The sequence below is a fragment of the Colias croceus genome, chromosome 11 (genome assembly GCF_905220415.1).
Source record: "Colias croceus chromosome 11, ilColCroc2.1".
NCBI classification, from domain to species: Eukaryota; Metazoa; Arthropoda; class Insecta; order Lepidoptera; family Pieridae; genus Colias; species Colias croceus.
The window spans coordinates 9,011,985-9,024,649 of NC_059547.1; the positions used below are offsets into that span (position 1 = coordinate 9,011,985).

A 12,665-nucleotide genomic window follows, 5' to 3' on the forward strand; every position below is an offset into this window, starting at 1 on the left:
GGCCATTTCACGAAATGGTCGCATATCGTGAAATGGCCAATTTAGTTTGGCCACATCATGATGTGGTTTGGGCAGATCAATGATAAGAAATCGTTTCACGATATGGCCAATTAACGCACGGTTTTTTCATGAAATGATCAAAATTATTTGATCATATCGTAAAATAGTTACATTAATCGTTGGTAGAGGCGCTGCAAGCTCTGTGTTTAGGTATGTGATAAGATGGCGGCCGCTGGCGAAAATTAAATTATTCGCAGTTAAAAAAATTCATAATTCGTTTAATAACAATATTATGAAGAAAGTCATAGCAAAGAATTTACGACGAAAAGGTACGAGTACTATGGAAAATGTGGATATCTTATAGGTATGTATTTAAGAAAAAATGTGTATTAATAAAATAATTTAAGAAACTACTACTATATTATTATAATTGTTTGTTTTTTAAAAAGCGATCCGCTTCTGGCGTTGTTTATCAAAGTCTAACCTAACCTAACCTAACTGTTTTCTATTGCAAAAACGATTCGCTTCTGGCATTCGCCGGCCGCTGCCGTGGCACTAACTTAAATGACATTAAACAAGTTTTTAGAATATAGTTATTCTGAAATTTTTTAATATTTTATGGACTCTTTATATTTTATACGATCTGGCCAAATGTGGATGACCAAATCGTGAAACGTTGACGATTTAACGATCTGATCAAACTATGTTGGCCATTTCACGATATGCGACCATTTCGTGAAATGGCCACTCATATCATGAAATGATCAAATCTACGATATGACCACGACATATCCACTTTGTAACTTTTAGGTACATCAGCCTTTTTCCTTTTCGCTTATATTGGTAATAAACATTTTTTTTAAGATTAAAATAATAATGAAGTAGATATTTATATATTTATTGTACTTAAACTGCAAAAATCAAGGCTAGTACCTCGTAAAATAAATAAATTATTTATTATTATTCATAACTTAAACATGAGACAGTTACAAAATAGAAATAATTAGTTACAAAATGGAAGTTATAAAGCTTAGTTCACAAGTAACAATCTAACAATCAAGTTTCTACAAGAATTGTTCGATCATATCAGTGGCGCAGCGGTTAACAGCAGCTCTGCCCTGAAAACGGAAGGTCGTGGGTTTGATTCCCGCCAGGATCAAATAAGAAAAATATTATTTTTCCTAAATTGGCCTCGGTCTAGAAAGTGGTGGTAGGCTCTGTAAGGGGCCTCAACTACCCCTGTAATAACAGCTAGATTAATGCCAAGGGTGAGCTCGTAATACGTAAGTATAAATAAAACTAATTTATTTAGTATTGTATATTTCAAAAGTAAAATTATTAAACTGACATGCTCTATTCAAAACATAATATAACACAAATATGATTTTGCTTTTGTTTTCGCCACTGCTTCCTTTTTTCTGCAGCCTTTTCTTCTTCTGTAAAATTTGAATCTTTTTTGTCTTCCGTTTGATTCTCTCTAGACTTTTTTTCTTATTTCTTCTTTTTTTTCAGGGTTGTCTTTTAATCTTTCCCTATAGCGTCGTTGCTTCTCAGCATTGGTCAGAGGCATTTTCCCCTAAAAAATAATATGAATACAATAATCTTTTCAAATAATGCAAAATCATTTTTTTTATAATTTCGCCATCCCCATACAAAATAAAATGGTGATTTGAGAAATTTGTATGGGGATGACAAAATATTTTTTTTTTATTTATTTGTTTTTTTATAAAAATTTCAAGCAGTCAAAAATAGTAGTGATTTTGAATATTAAAAGATATCTTCAATGCTATTTTTCAGCCATTAGTGAGTGTTAAAATATAATTTTTAATTTAACTCATATTTACGAGCAATACTACGTATGAGACCATTGAGAACTCGTCCTTATATTTCCACTTTGTAACTGCGACGTTCCACATATACGTAACCAAACAAAATGGAAGTAACGGTTTAAAGATTTCGTTGATACAATTGTTTGTTTTTCACACAATTCCCATCAATCACAAAAATATATGCTCTTAATTCAATTTATAAGGATATAAGTAACGAAAATTGTAACTTTTAGGAATAAAAACACATACTTACCACGAAAAATCCCAGTTACAAGTCGGAGCGAAATTTTTGCACGGTAACGCTTTAGAAGTTTCGACACGACTGACCACAGAGCAAGTATGCGACTGACGGTTCGAGTTTTCTATGACAACCTCTTCAAAATGGTGGATTCAATAGAAATGTTGCCATTTATGTGAAAAAAATACATATTTAGTAGTTTTTATCTTTATTTTAGAGTATATTACGGTTACAAAACGGAATTCCGCACATGGTCGAAATCGTAGGACACGATTTAATTGATAAAAATACTAATAATTACTATAAAAGGACGTAAATTTAACGTTTTATTATCATAGCTCTCACCCTTTGTGATTTATTTATACCTTTACATGAATAATACTGCCTCACATTGGTAAATAAAATGAACATTTAAACAGACTGGTTGCTGTGGGACACGTCAAAATTGGGTGCCTCAAAATTAAATTTTCTTCATATCTTTAATAATAAATGGATTGGCAAGCTGTTTGTTTGTGTCTTATAAAGAAATTATAATAGCAATGTAATAAAATCCACTTCCTGATATAAAATGTTGTTAGTTTTGATGAAATATAAATGACAACCCATAGGACACTCGAAAATCAGTGTGGACATATTTTAACGAAATTGCCCAGTTATAAGATTGTTCGTTTTTACATTGAAATTTATACTTTTTTAACTTACCTCATATTTTTTTGTTTTACGCATTTCAGCTTTCCAAAAAGCAAAATAAAAAGAAATATATGTGCCCATCAAGGTTACTGAGGATTACGACCCAGAAAAAAATACCTTTTGAAAAATAAACTTTGTAAAGTTAGCTGAAATTTGTGCAAGGCTGCTTTAAACAGTTTTTCTTTGATGATTCTGGCTTGAAATTGACCCGTCGAAGCAACGCGTTTAAAAAGAAGATCTGAGTAGCTAACAATTTGGTAAACAGCATCTGATGCAAAACACAACTTTCCTCTATTTACAAAGGATGTTAATGCTATAATATATCGGTTCATATCCAAGCTTTGTAGCCAAAAGTTATTTATAACTATCATTCTATACCAATTAAAATTGTATGTACCTACCTATAAAGTATGACCATAATATTATAATATAAATACTGTTAAAAATATATGTCGTTATTATTTATAGACCATGATTTTTAGTTTTTTCTATTTTGAAAAATCCTGAATTTACAAACCAGCGTGGTCACTCGACAGAAAGAGACAAGTAACATGACTGACGTCATTGAATGTCATAGTTTCTTGTTTCAAGTTAATGGTCATAGTGCAATCTCCAGTGTATTAGAGGATGTAAGCTTCTTGGTTCGTCCATATATAGTTCCAAAAATTTAAAGTGTCAACCTCTGAGGTGTCAACTGTCAATGGCCAATGCCATAATCCAACCATAGGTAATCATATTATTATTGTCAAAATGTCAACTGTCAAAATAGTACAAGTCAACTTCAAATAAACGTGGTGCATGTCTTCAATCACTCTTCAATGTTCACAGTTAAAATCGTTAAATAATTATTCTTATAAATTAAGCCTTATGAAATGTCTTCTTCATTTTTCCTAAAAGGTAAATCAAGACAAGTTCATAAAAGAAAGGGTGAGAAAATAAATAAAAAGAAGCCAAAAAAAGCAAATGCCCCTAACCTCGAAAATGGTCACGAATCGTCCGACAGTGATTTGGATATTAAAAAGTTCTCCGATGGTGAACAGTCTGAAAGCGACCACGAAACTGCCGAACAAAAGAAGTTAAGATTAGCTAAGAAATATTTAGAAGAAATAGAGAAGGAAGAGGCGAAGAGAGCTGAATTTAAGGAACTAGACGATGCAGTCGAAAAACGTTTACAAAGAGACTACTTGGAACAAAAAGGTAAATTACGTGTTGAAGTTGCGAGCAATTATAGTGCGCCAGCAAAAGATGACGTCAGATTAATTCGCGCCAAGGAACACCGGCTTCCTCTAACATGCATTTGTGTCAGTAATGATGGATTATATATATTTAGCGGCTGCAAAACAGGAACCATCATTAAATGGGGTATAAAAGAAAAGAAAAAGCTCGGCACTCTAACATACAAAACACATTCCAAGTTCCTGAAGGGAGGTATTATGTCTATAGCTATATCAACTGATTCTAAATTCTTTGCCTCATCTGATAACTCTAATGATATCCAAATTTGGGATCCACACACATTAAAACACCTACATACATTTAAAGGACACAAGGGCATTGTTATTGGTCTAGTATTTAGGAAAAACACACATGATTTATATTCAGCATCTAAAGATAGATCAGTAAAAATTTGGTCATTGGATGAAATGGCATACGTTGAAACACTATTTGGTCACCAGTCACCAATAACTGCAATAGATGCTTTAACAAGGGAGAGAGCAATCACAGCTGGAGGTAGAGATACAACAATAAGAATATGGAAAATAGTAGAAGAGTCACAGCTCATATTCAATGGTCCACAAGGCAGCTTAGATGAAGTTAAACTGCTTGATGAAGAACACTTTATATCAGGAAGTGACAATGGTACTTTGTGTTTATGGAGTGTACTTAAAAAGAAACCTCTATATACTGTGCTAGAAGCACATGGCTCCAATAATGGTATACCAAGATGGATAACTAGTCTTGCTACTTTATTAAATTCAGATCTATTTGCTTCAGGATCGTATGACAATCACATTAGGGTATGGAAAGTTTTTGATTCATACAGAAAGTTTGAACCAATGTTTAGTATAGAAGCTAATGGTTTTGTTAACTGTATGCAATTTAGCAGTGATAGTAAACAGTTGTATGCAGCAGTGGGGCAGGAACACAAATCAGGGAGATGGTTCAAAGAAAACAGTGCCAAGAATGGTTTTCTAGTTATCAATTTTAATATTAATTTACAAGCGTAATAAAATATATTATTTTTCATATTAATTGTAATTATTTCTTTACTTCTTACTGACTACACTGACTAGCCTTTGATTCATATTAATTTTTATCTTATTTACTCTGTGATAATGCTATGCTAAGGAGTTATTTCTTCAAACTAAATTGAGTATTTACTTGTTTAAATTACATAATATATCTCCATTATATTCAGTTGATTATAAATTAAATAAAAAAGGGTTCAATGAAAAAGAAACAATAAATATGAAAGAATTTATTAAATAATGCCTTGATATAACACAGTCCCATGGAAGGGAGCATCTTAATTCTTAATACAGACCAGTAGTAATAACATCATGACACCATGATCGTATCATACTGACATTTATGTTAAGAGGCCTTCCAGCAGTTGTTACGCAATCATCCTACTATTGTACTAGCTCCTCTTAATTGAAGGTATCCAGCTGTAATGTCCATCGGCAGATTTCTCACCGTAGCAAATTCTTCAGCATTACTGTAGTAGAGCTTGGAATGCCTATCCACATAGGGCGCAGGTAAGCCTGATATATCTGAATATTTCTTGGTAGGTTTGAATGTTGGTGGTGCGTTTATTGAATAATCTGTAATGTAATATAATTAGACTTATTGTTGTTGCTATACATATGAATTTATCTACGAATTTAAAAAATGAAAAATTTGTGACTCGTTATTTTAAAACCGTAACAGGCCAGTGAGAAATAGTAACATAATATTAAGGTTGTTCAAATCATGATGGAGAGAGCATACTCATTTGTTAAGTGCTGAATGAAAAGCAACATGTTCAAGTAATTATTTATCTCATAAAAAAAATAACTACAAATAGAAAACACAATGGTGTTGTTATTGTATTTTAATTTTTAAAGATTGTATTTTGATTAAGATTTAGTTTAAAAAAAGGTTAACTAACATAGAACGGCATCATCAGGCCAAGGTAAAGTTCTGTCAGCAGCTAAAATTTGTTTTAAAGACCTCCACATTCGTTTCTTGCAACCACTTTTCACTATAAATTTGTTTTCGGTTTTGAAGCTGTAGGATTTTTCGGTTTCCCCGGTCATGGTTGTTTCTGTACAATTATTACTTGAAGTATATTATTTTATTCTTGTCTATTTAAAATACTTTTTTTAATGAATTGTTATGGAAATTGGAAATATTGAAGCCTGAATAAAAAACACATAAATCTGATCAACAACAAAAAATCATTATTGTCAAATAATGTCATTGATTGCAATTTGCACTTTTGTCTTTTTGCAGTCAACTCAGAAGTCAGAGACGTCAGACGTCATTATGACGTGATTTAATTTTTTAATTTTCATCAGGTCCATGAAAGAGATATTAAATAATAATGCATCATATTATGATTCGTTCGTGACACAGTTCGTGATTACAATCGGCATATTAATAATAAAAAATATTTATTAGTAAAACATTTTAATGTAGATTTCAGAACGAATCTCAACTGTCAGTCGTGCTTCAGAAAACTTCAACTTGACATTCGTTATTACCACATGTTCTTGTTGTAAACGTTGAAAATTATGATAGGTTAAAATTGTTATTTTAAATAAACTAAAATGGATATAGTCAATGAAATCTTAGAACGGGAACAGAAGAAGGCCGAGAAATATAAACCTATCACTGTTGAAAAGCATTTAGATGTGGAATTTGATATCGGCACACTTGTAGCGTGCGACACAAATGATTTAGAAAGCAAACCAATAAAGTAAGCTTTTACATTTTACTGTATATTATATATTATTTTAAATTTTTTAGAGACCATTTTATAATAAAAAAAGTTCTTAACATGTCTTGTATATTTTGTGTTTAAAATTTTTTTATAAAATGTTTAAATAGTTAAGTAATACATATTACATGTATAGTCACATTAACATTATAAATTTTGCAGATCAGAAAAGGACAGAGACGCATATTTGCAAGCGTTAACGCGCGATAACACACAATTATTGCTTAACAAAATATGGGAGCTTCCAACGGAGAGGATAGATGAAGCTATTGTAGTCCGTCTCCCCCAACCCACGACTGTGTTGCCGCGAGCTAAACCAGTTCCCAAACCTAAGCCACTGACCAAGTGGCAGGAATTCGCTAAAGCTAAGGGTATTACTAAGCAGAAGAAATCCAAGTTGGAGTGGGATGAACAGTTGCAAAAATGGGTACCTTTATATGGGTAAGAACTGTTATAAATAAATGGTGTATTACCAGAAAATTATGTGTGCCTTATACTAATTATTCGCTCAACAAAGATTATCTTCCAATACTTAACTCAATAATTTAAGCATAAGTAAACCGGTATCTTTAGAACAAAGTTGGTATTGTATATCATCAAATAATCATATTATATTCATATAAACAATCATATATATTTCAATAGTGTACAATTTATAAATTTTTAAGAATACGAAAGAATATATTTATAAAAAGCATGTGAATGCCATAAAACAATATCATATAATGTACCATTTACGAAATCTTTAAATTTATATTAACTTACAGTTTCAAAAAGTCAGCTGCGGAAAAAGAGAAGAATTGGTTAATAGAAGTGCCACAAAACTTAGATCCTATGACAGATATGTATGAGAAGAAAGCCTCTGAGAAATCTGAGAAAGTCGCCAAAAATGAGTTGCAGAGGTTGAAGAATATTGCCAGAGCTAGAAAAGTCAAAATACCAAGAGTGGGAATCCCAATCACTTCAGACAAAGCCACGTCTTCACAGGTAACAAGCATGTCAAGTTCTTTAGTATTTAGTACTATTATCATGATTAAAACTATCTCATAATCTTGATCTTGCCATTTAACTTTTACTAAAAGTCTAAAATAATAGTTCCCCACGTTTCTTTCTTATGTCAAAGCAAGTAAAGTGGCAGATCAGGTGGTTCTGATGTTAAGTGCTCTTTGACATTAAAATAGAATTTTCCTTATGAACAAGTTTAAGATCAAAAATTTAATTGAAATTTCATTAAATTCAATCACATTATCTATATAATTTATATGTTGAAGCTATCACTATCCCTCTTGCACCAGCCCACATCACCCAAGGACCTGTATATCCCTTTGCTACACCATCAAAAACAAGCCATTCTGACATTATATATTATTACAGTTAGCAACGGCAACAACAGTAGCGAAAGCTTCAACAGCATCCTTAGGGAAGTTCCAAGACAAACTTCCCAAGGAAAAAGAAGCGAGAGGAAAGGGAGTACATGAGCTGATCCCAGGAAAGGAGAGGAAACGGAGACTGCCAGTGCCCACCCCGCAGGCAGAGAAGGAAAACAATCTGAACATGATTGACAGGATCTTGAAAAAACGGCCCAAAATTGATATGGAAAAGGCTGTTTCCAAACATATACACCAGGAGCAAGTGCAGTGAGTAAAATATTGAGACTTGTACATTTTGTATCTGAGAAAATTAATAATATCATAAAATTTTTGCTTACTGTCCATATTTTATCCTTTGGACATATTTCCGTATAGTAGAACTAGATAGTTTTCGGTAAAGGATGTTTCAGTCTTTAAAATGGTGTTATTAAAACTTTTTTATTTACATGCAATAGAGATATTGACTTCCTTTCAATCTTCAACTGTATTTTATACTACTTGATTGTTTTGAACTTATGTTTTTATCTATTTTCCAGGAGATCGGAAGAGAAAAAGAACTCGAAACCAATGAAAGGGCCACGCAAAGCTAAGGGTAAAGGGAATGCCACAAACTTCTCTGCAAAGAAACCCAAAGCCGGCAAGGGACAACGGAATCCAAACAAAAAGAACCCTGGTAGAAAGAGGCGGTGAAGTAGTTATAAGTCTAAAACGTAATAAACAATATTATACTTTAAAAGTTTGGTTTTATTTCTAACATCGTATTTCTCTACTTATCTTAAAACCTCTATCCCAAAGAAACCAGACAGAAATGCATTGAACACAGAACATTTGAAACAAATATTTGTATCCCATTGAGGAATATCTTTACTAGCTGTGCCTCGCGGTTTTACCCGCGTGGCTACGCTCTGTTGGTCTTAGATGATATCCTATAGCCTTCCTCGATAAATGCGCTATCTAACACCGAAAGAATTTTTCAAATCGGACCAGTAGTTCCTGAGATTAGCGCGTTCAAATAAACAAACAGTATAGATTTCAACCACATGAATTACTGTGTGAGTTGTGTCTCATAAAATACTAAAGAATATACAAACAAAAATAGGTATACATCGTAACCATATATTATTACGTTAAAAGTTAACTCGCAAGTCGCGACACATCGTGGTTATAGAGAACTAAAAACAGCGAAATTCGGGCCGTGACCGCAAACGACCACGACGCGTTGTACCTAGCAATGAAAAAAATTATATTTTTTTTATAAAAGGCCCTGACGCGTTCTGAATATAAGTTTTCCAAGTCCCTATTACGACCGACAACTTTGAGCGAAATTCGTAATTCGTTATGATCTAGCCCTAGTGAATACCTGTGTAATTATGGCTGATATTTTAAAGAAACGTGTTTACCCGAAATATTTTATTCATTAATTATTGAAAAATCTCGGGTTGTAGCCTGTAGGACAAAAAATTACCTTGATCGAACCCACAGAATAGGATTATTACTCCTAGCGGATCGAACCCGCGTCTTTCGCCTGCCTGAGTTTATTTTACTCTGTGAGGAACTGAGGAGTAACTAGGTATATAATCATGAAAGATCTTACATTATTATCATATTATTATATAACTACATAGTTACTCCTTACTCCTCACAACTCTGAGGCACACCCACGCCATCTACTGAGATAAGTAATAGTTAAAGAATCTAATAATTAATATGAAACACTATATAATTAGAGCGTTTTCACATTGTCCGGTCCGATATCGGATATCGGGCGCCGATAGCCGATATCCTATATCGGAGGCTAAGTAAAATGTATGATTTAGGTACATGTCTTTCACATTGTCCGGTCCGATATCGGATATCGGAGCCAACACCGATATTCCCGCGAACTATCGGACGATAATGTTCAGTGTTACCAACTCAATTTTCGAAAAGGTAGTATACCAACAGCAAAAAAAGCACTAGTTTGTGTATTTTCAGTCATTTCTAGGCGCTAAATGTAAAAAAAAATCCTTTCATTTACTTTAAACCTTTTTAATAAGAAAACATTCATTTAAGTATTTAAAGGCATAAAAAATACTATTTTTACGGGAGCTATTTTAATACCGTCCTATAATATACGTCAATTGGCTGAACTGAAGTAAACAAAAATATATTGCGTTCTTAAATTCAACCGTATCTTCGAAATATTAGTGTCTTTTATCCTTATTTACTCATTCTGCCTCGCTCCTCCTCCTACTTGGACTACTGTTGTGCTGTAAGCTGTTTATTGTATTGTTGTCATTGAGTCACAGATTTAGTGCTTTGTTTTAGCGCCGATATCAAACCTGTATAATAAATAGCACATCTAAATAATATTAAGTAATTAATAATATTTCTGCTGTTTTTGAAGTCGGTTTCTTTTTTTGTAGTTATTTTTGGGTATCATTTAAGCTATCACCAATTTAATTAGTTTTGTGTTTCTTAAATAATAGGGTTTGTCCTCAAAATAGTAGATCTGTCACCAAAATGTAGTCACCAAACAATGCAAAATCAGTTCCACAATAAATCACCTAAAATCCTGAGATATAAGGTCTAGTACCAATTAAATGATTTTGTATGTATTATAATAGGTGTGTCCTAATAAGTATTTAAGCAAACTAATTTAAAGAGATCACCAATAAATCATATTATGTTACTAGAAAACAATTAAAGTTAAAATAATCAATATTTATTCTTAAAAATAATAACCACTGAATAATCAGCTCTGGTTTAATAGCTGGCTTATGGCTAGCATAATTGTAGATAAAACACTTAATTAAAGTCAAAATATTATACTATAATACTTATTGTTAAAAAACAATAATCACTGAATAATCAGCGCTGGTTTGGATTTCGAAGGGCCCTTTTTCTTTTCTGGCCGATAAGCACATTTTTTGCTTCTGGTGTCTGGTGTCTGGTGTAGGGTTGGCCAGCTTTAAGCGTATGGCTAATCCGATAATATTATAAAAAAATAAAATAAAAAAAAATATCCTTTATTGAATTATTATGTACATTAATGGACGACTAAGATCCGTTAGACAAAAATAAAATACAAGAGTTACATTACATTACACAGTTATTGAAATAATACAAAAAATAATCAATTTAAAAATCATAATATTAACGCAGAAGCCGGGCATAAAATGCCAAGATGCTGCTACCAAAATTCGTTAAAGCATTTATAATCGAGTTACTAGAAGTAAAAAGAATATTCCTAAATCTAGCAACCCGATGCCTGATCAATGCATCGAGAACCGGCACGCGGGCTTCCGCGAACATGCTAGACGCGCTACACCAACGCGGTAGTTTGAATAAAATTCGGAACGAATCATTGTATTGTACCCTAAAAATTCGATAATTTTCTTTTTTATACCTTGTCCACAGTTGTGGAGTATATAGAGCGGAGCAATAAGCTTTGAACAGTAATATTTTTGCATCTCTTTCGCACTTATTAAATTTTCTACCGATCATGTTAGCACGCGCAGCCAGAGAAGGCGAGAATTATGTTAGTTTGCACATGTCAATTTTTAAAGCGCGCCAATTTGTCTGCGCCCCTTTGATCATTTTTTCATTAAAATTATAAATTGATGTATTAAATTGGTAACGAATACTATTAATTTAATATCTGAACGAAATAAAATGTTACTACTGTATTGGTGACAAAATATCAAACAAAAAGGAGTCGCAGTCAGGGATCGATAATCGATTTATTTGGTGACAGATCTACCATTCTGAGCACAGAACTATTATTTAAGTAACAAAACTGTTATTATAAGAACGAAGTTTATATTCATGTAATGCAATATAATTTTATTGGTTATCGATCTCTTATTTCACACACATATTAACATTAATTTGATAATTCATACCTGGGAACAATTTTTGTTTATCTGAGAACGAAAATATTTCGTAGAACGAAAGTATATCGCGTATCTATTTATTAGGTGATACAACTTGATGACAAATATAAATTTTGGTGATAGAAAATATAGTTCCCGTTATTTTTACTGTATGTACAACTACGATCTATCAGTTGAATTTTTTTAAATCAAACTCTTTTTATTGAAAAGAAAATTTACAATACGGCAATTTTAGTTTTCTCTAAAATTTCAGAATTAGAATGCGGCGACCAATGGCGGCGACCTTACATTTTGTCAAGAACGCGCGGCGACTTTTGAGCTTGTTTGGCTTGTTTACTATTTTGGTTGTCATGGCTCGTATGCTTAGATTATATATGGCTATATTATTATTAGTCTGTGGTACTACGTAGATAATTTACTGTTCTGTGGTAGATAACAGCACCTACATTTGTAAATGTAATTTGAATTTATATTTGCCAGTTTCGTCGCTTTAATACTGAGTTGAATTTTATTTTATTTTATTTGTATAAGAACATAACAGTCGTACATGATTTAATATAAAAAAGTTCTAAAATTAATTACGACCACACAACATGTTCTATTATTAAAAAAAGAAAAACAGCATATAAAAAAAACAAGCCTCACAATGAAATTGAATATTGAAACTAGATTCTGACTCTG

General features: G+C 32.3%; 3 protein-coding genes and 1 long non-coding RNA gene across 4 annotated transcripts; 2 read left to right on the plus strand and 2 right to left on the minus strand.

Moving 5' to 3' along the window:
* Nucleotides 1–1,501: 1,501 nt before the first annotated feature.
* On the minus strand, nt 1,502–2,162 carry LOC123695501. The gene is made up of 2 exons (XR_006751941.1): nt 2,083–2,162; nt 1,502–1,576 (listed from the first exon to the last, which is right to left on the minus strand). It is a non-coding gene; the product is annotated as an uncharacterized LOC123695501 (long non-coding RNA).
* A 1,370-nt stretch (nt 2,163–3,532) lies between these two features.
* On the plus strand, nt 3,533–5,006 carry LOC123695498 (U3 small nucleolar RNA-interacting protein 2). The gene has a single exon (XM_045641370.1). The coding sequence runs from the start codon at nt 3,630–3,632 to the stop codon at nt 4,983–4,985; it is 1,356 nt and encodes a 451-aa protein (XP_045497326.1). The 5' UTR covers nt 3,533–3,629; the 3' UTR covers nt 4,986–5,006.
* A 215-nt stretch (nt 5,007–5,221) lies between these two features.
* Nucleotides 5,222–6,139, minus strand: LOC123695499 (INO80 complex subunit C). Its single transcript, XM_045641371.1, has 2 exons — nt 5,909–6,139; nt 5,222–5,582 (listed from the first exon to the last, which is right to left on the minus strand). The coding sequence occupies exons 1-2, from the start codon at nt 6,054–6,056 to the stop codon at nt 5,383–5,385; spliced, it is 348 nt and encodes a 115-aa protein (XP_045497327.1). The 5' UTR covers nt 6,057–6,139; the 3' UTR covers nt 5,222–5,382.
* A 351-nt stretch (nt 6,140–6,490) lies between these two features.
* LOC123695500 (ribosome biogenesis regulatory protein homolog) lies at nt 6,491–8,845 on the plus strand. Its single transcript, XM_045641372.1, has 5 exons — nt 6,491–6,718; nt 6,902–7,180; nt 7,507–7,726; nt 8,114–8,376; nt 8,646–8,845. Exons 1-5 carry the CDS (start codon nt 6,570–6,572, stop codon nt 8,797–8,799), a joined length of 1,065 nt encoding a protein of 354 aa, XP_045497328.1. The 5' UTR covers nt 6,491–6,569; the 3' UTR covers nt 8,800–8,845.
* Nucleotides 8,846–12,665: the final 3,820 nt, after the last annotated feature.

Coding starts and splice junctions, on each gene's coding strand:
- LOC123695498 (XM_045641370.1), top strand. CDS start 3,630: ATGTCTTCTTCATTTTTCCTAAAAGGTAAATCAAGACAAGTTCATAAA.
- LOC123695499 (XM_045641371.1), bottom strand. CDS start 6,056: ATGACCGGGGAAACCGAAAAATCCTACAGCTTCAAAACCGAAAACAAA. Junction 5,583..5,908: donor GCCTGATGATGCCGTTCTAT/GTTAGTTAACCT, acceptor ATTACATTACAG/ATTATTCAATAAACGCACCA.
- LOC123695500 (XM_045641372.1), top strand. CDS start 6,570: ATGGATATAGTCAATGAAATCTTAGAACGGGAACAGAAGAAGGCCGAG. Junction 7,181..7,506: donor AAATGGGTACCTTTATATGG/GTAAGAACTGTT, acceptor ATTAACTTACAG/TTTCAAAAAGTCAGCTGCGG. Junction 8,377..8,645: donor ATACACCAGGAGCAAGTGCA/GTGAGTAAAATA, acceptor TCTATTTTCCAG/GAGATCGGAAGAGAAAAAGA.